General features: G+C 38.3%; 1 protein-coding gene across 1 annotated transcript; it reads right to left on the minus strand.

The window, feature by feature from the left end:
* Positions 1 to 574: 574 nt before the first annotated feature.
* LOC114162147 (uncharacterized) lies at positions 575 to 4,007 on the minus strand. The gene has a single exon (XM_028045936.2). It carries the CDS (start codon positions 3,652 to 3,654, stop codon positions 757 to 759), a length of 2,898 nt encoding a protein of 965 aa, XP_027901737.1. The 5' UTR covers positions 3,655 to 4,007; the 3' UTR covers positions 575 to 756.
* Between the last annotated feature and the right edge of the window lie 220 nt (positions 4,008 to 4,227).

Raw genomic sequence — 4,227 nt, forward strand, 5'->3', positions numbered from 1 at the left:
ACGTGTCATTTATCAAGTAGTTTTAGAATATAAAAAAATAAAAAATAAGAAAATGAAAAAATTATTTAAAATATGTATTTTTATATTGTAATAGAAAATTATCAAAATTTAATTATTAAAAAATATTTTCTTAGGAGAAAACGTGTGAATGGGTAACAAGTATCTATCTCACTGTTACAGCACAGTGCATGCAATTTCAAAGGTGGATGAGAAAAACCAATCACTCAAACTTGATCAACTCATTGTCAAATTGAGTGACAAGTGGTGGTGAAAACAAGAATGAGATAAGCATACCAAGTCTTGCTGAATGAGAGCACAACAATGAAATGACATAGTTTTTGTTCAACATCTTTTGTGCCTAACTACTTCCTTTGAAGTTGACAGATGAGATGAAGGACTTTGTTGAAGGACAGCATAACGACAACACCTTTCCTATGCACTCAACTGTGTTTATTCAATTCTTTCGAAGACACATCAAATATTCACATACAAATTTTCTTATGTTAGCGAATGTTAGGAATCCAAATTTGAGTTTAATTTTTTTGGTTGAAGATAATGAGACTACATAGTAAGATACTGTTCCAAAGTGATTTGTCAACATTATTTTGTAAATGTATAAAATTTGAAACTATGCATGATTGGGTGCTATACATTATGAAAACAGCAGCATATAGCCATCTATTACATCTTTCAAATGAAAAAAGAGAAAACTATACGAGAACTAAGAAAAAACAAAACTACTATCAGAAGTAGGTTTTATCTAACCAAGGTATTGTCCCTGGCTGATGCATCAATTTTGAGATTACAAATGCAAGGTGCAGCTGAAATTTGTATATCTGGTGAAGAAAACAGCTCGGGGGAATTCATGTTCCAGTACTCTCCATTTCTTGTCTTCTGTTCCACCATGCCACTATCTTCACTTGAAACGGCTACCTTTTTCCAGTTACACCAGATTCTCAACATTATATACAATAATACTAAGCATATCACAGTTGAAGTAAGGACAATGGCAACTATGATTGCTGCTACTTGTGAGTTTGAGAGCTTCATTCGCGTAGCTTCCGAGCACAATGCTAGTGGAGGGCCACACAAGTGGTCGTTATTCAGGAAAGAGCTTGGTGGGAACCCGGAAAAGGTTGATGGAATGAGGCCATGAAGATGGTTATTTGAGAGATTTAGCACATGAAGGCTGGTAAGTTGACCAAGTGAAGGAGGAACTTGTCCTTGAAGATGGTTAAAAGAAAGATCAAGTCTTTCTAGCTTCATGAGATTTCCCAGAGATGAAGGAATCTCACCAGAAAAGAGGTTTCTACTGAGGTCCAATATGACTTGCAACTCAGTCACTGCTCCTAGTCCAACTGGTATAATACCTGAGAGGAAGTTCTCTGAGAGCCTTAGCTCATACAGCTTAGAGCATTGCTGAATTGTTGATGGAATGTGGCCAGAAAGACTATTCCTTTGCAAGTTGAAGACATTGAGTGAAGTGAGGTTTCCAATCTCAAGAGGGATTTCTCCAGAGAGATTGTTGTGATGGAGAGAAAGCTTGAGCAACTTTGAGCATCCTCCAAGCTCAGCAGGAACTCTTCCATGGAAGTTGTTGAATGAGAGATCCAACTCACCAAGTTCTTGCAAGCTTCCTAGCCATGGCAACATTTGGCCACTCAATCTGTTATTGTTCAGGAGAAGGTGTTCAATTTTCTTGCAGTTGGAGAGTTGAGGTGGCACATGCCCTGATAAGTTGTTGAATGATAAATCAAGGAAGTTCAGCTTAGTGAGGAGGCCAAGTTCAGAAGGAATGGTTCCTGTGAGATAATTGTTTGCAAGTCTGAGACGGGTGAGATCTCCAGAGTTGGCTAGAATAGAAGGGATGGAACCTGAGAAGCTGTTGTTTGTCAGGTCCAAAACAGTGAGAGAATTTGAACCGGTCAAAGGGAAGATATTACCACTGAACTTGTTATTGGAAAAGTTTATGATTTTAAGGTTTCTAAGAAGAGAGAGGGAATCAGGTAGTGGTCCTTGAAAGGAGTTGTTGTAAAGGGTAATGGTTCTAAGTTGTGAAAGGTAACTGAATGTGGGGGGTATGGAACCTGACAACTTGTTATCTGCTAAAGCCAATAACTGAAGCCTTTTGCAGTACCCCATGCTTGGTGGGATTGGACCTGAAAGATCATTTTGCCTTAAATGGAGAACAGTTAAGTCCTTTAGCTTACCTATAGTCTCTGGAATGGGGCCATAAAAATGGTTTCCAAAGAAGTCAATTCCAGTTAAGCTTGTGCAGTTTGTTAACTCTCTTGGAATAGGTCCAGACATCTGGTTATCATAGAGGTAAATGGTGTTCAACCTCTTTAGCCTTCCAATCTCAACTGGGATTTTTCCTGTGAAAGAGTTTCCAAACAAGAAAAGACTTCTCAAGCTACTGATATTTCCAATTGATGAAGGTAAAGATCCAATGAAGCTGTTGTTGTTGAGCATGAGATCTGTGAGATTCTGCAGTTTGTCCAGGTTGGATGGAAGTTCACCTTCAAAACTGTTGTCAGAAAGGTCAACCTGTTGGATTGAGGAACAGTTGAGTATCCCCAGGGGAAATCTTCCAGAAAGCTTATTCCTAGCCAAGAACAGTTGCTGAAGTTTAGAACCTCTGAGGCAGAAGTTATATGGAATACCTGTTAAAGCATTATCAGACAGAACCATAGTTTCAAGATTCTGTAAGTTGACACTGAGGAGGGTCAGTGATCCAGAAAGGTTGTTTCTGGATAAGTCAAGCTTCTGTAGCTGGCTCAAACTGTTAAGCTCTGAAGGAATTTCACCATTTAGTTTGTTTCCAAGCAAATTAAGGTATGTCAGATTGGAGAGAAGACTCAAAGAGGTAGGAATTGATCCAGATAGAGTGTTATTAGCCAGGTTCAAAATTCTCAATGATATCAGAGACCCCATTGAGGAGGGTATTTCTCCTTCAAGCATGTTGTTTGATGCTGCAAAATTCTGCAGCTCTTGACAGCCTTGAATCTCTTTAGGTATGAATCCACTTAGATTGTTCATTTGTAGATCAAGAGACACAAGATTCTTCAAGTTGCCAACCTCAACAGGTATGCTGCCACTTAAGTTGCAGTTGGCTACACCTAGCACTGTCAAATCATTCAAGTTGCCAATGCTAGGTGGAATTTCACCTGCCAAACTGTTATCTCCTAGTCTAAGAATCTGCAACTTACTCAAACTACCTATCTCTCCAGGAATATTGCTGGAGAGATAATTTGAGTACAGAAGCAGTGTTCTTAGACTTTGAAGCTGTCCAAGTTCAGAAGGGATTGAGCCTGTGAGGTTATTTGAAGACAAATCAAGTGCTTGAAGATAAATTAGGTGACTGAACTCACCTGGAATGGAACCTGATATTCCTGAGCCAGACAAATTAAGGCCTACCACATGTGCCTGATCAACTTCACATGTTATTCCATTCCAGCTACAAAAATGAGTTGTTGGAGACCAGTTTCTCAGAGCTCCTAATGGATCAACCAGTTCTGATTTGATTTTCAGAAGCCAGTAGGATTCTGCTGTGTTGTCTCCTAGAGTTGCAACAACAGCAATGGTGAGTGGTAGAATAAAATGGCACATGCAAATGGAACCCATGGCTGAACGTTTGATCATGAACTTCATCATAAATAACTAGACACCAGATAAAATGGTCCAAAGGGTATGTATGCTTTGGGAGGCTAATTCCATATAAAAGAATGCAGAAAAATGCTGAGAGAGGCCAAGTTTTGCAGGGTATAAATACAAGAACTAGGAAGTGGTGGAAGAAATGATGAACAACAATTGTACAAGTTCAAGTGCTGAGATATAAAATCCGACTATAAATTGTTCCAATAAGCTACTCTGTTCAAAATGTCAGACGACAATCGTGCAGTTACACGTGGAAAATTAAGAATTTCGCATCAGAAGAAAATATTCGGCAACATTTACTTTTTGGACAACACCACAGGAAAACACATACTCTTGTTTATTAATATTTTTCTCAAACATGGAAAGTGTGATGATAATAGAATTTTTTGTGGGTTTGTTTAAACAGATATTGGGTAAGCACACCTTTCTACTTTTCTCAGTTTTACCAGAGATTTGGTAACAATGGTGCTTCTTCACCAACTCTCAGCAACAGAAAGAGTATTTTATGATTCTTTTAAAAGAAATTATTAACTTGTTTGAGTTCTAACTTTTAGCAAAGTCAAAACAAAC

The sequence above is a fragment of the Vigna unguiculata genome, chromosome 9 (assembly GCF_037176805.1).
Source record: "Vigna unguiculata cultivar grain cowpea cultivar isolate G323 ecotype 2 chromosome 9, ASM3717680v1, whole genome shotgun sequence".
Taxonomy (NCBI): domain Eukaryota; kingdom Viridiplantae; phylum Streptophyta; class Magnoliopsida; order Fabales; family Fabaceae; genus Vigna; species Vigna unguiculata.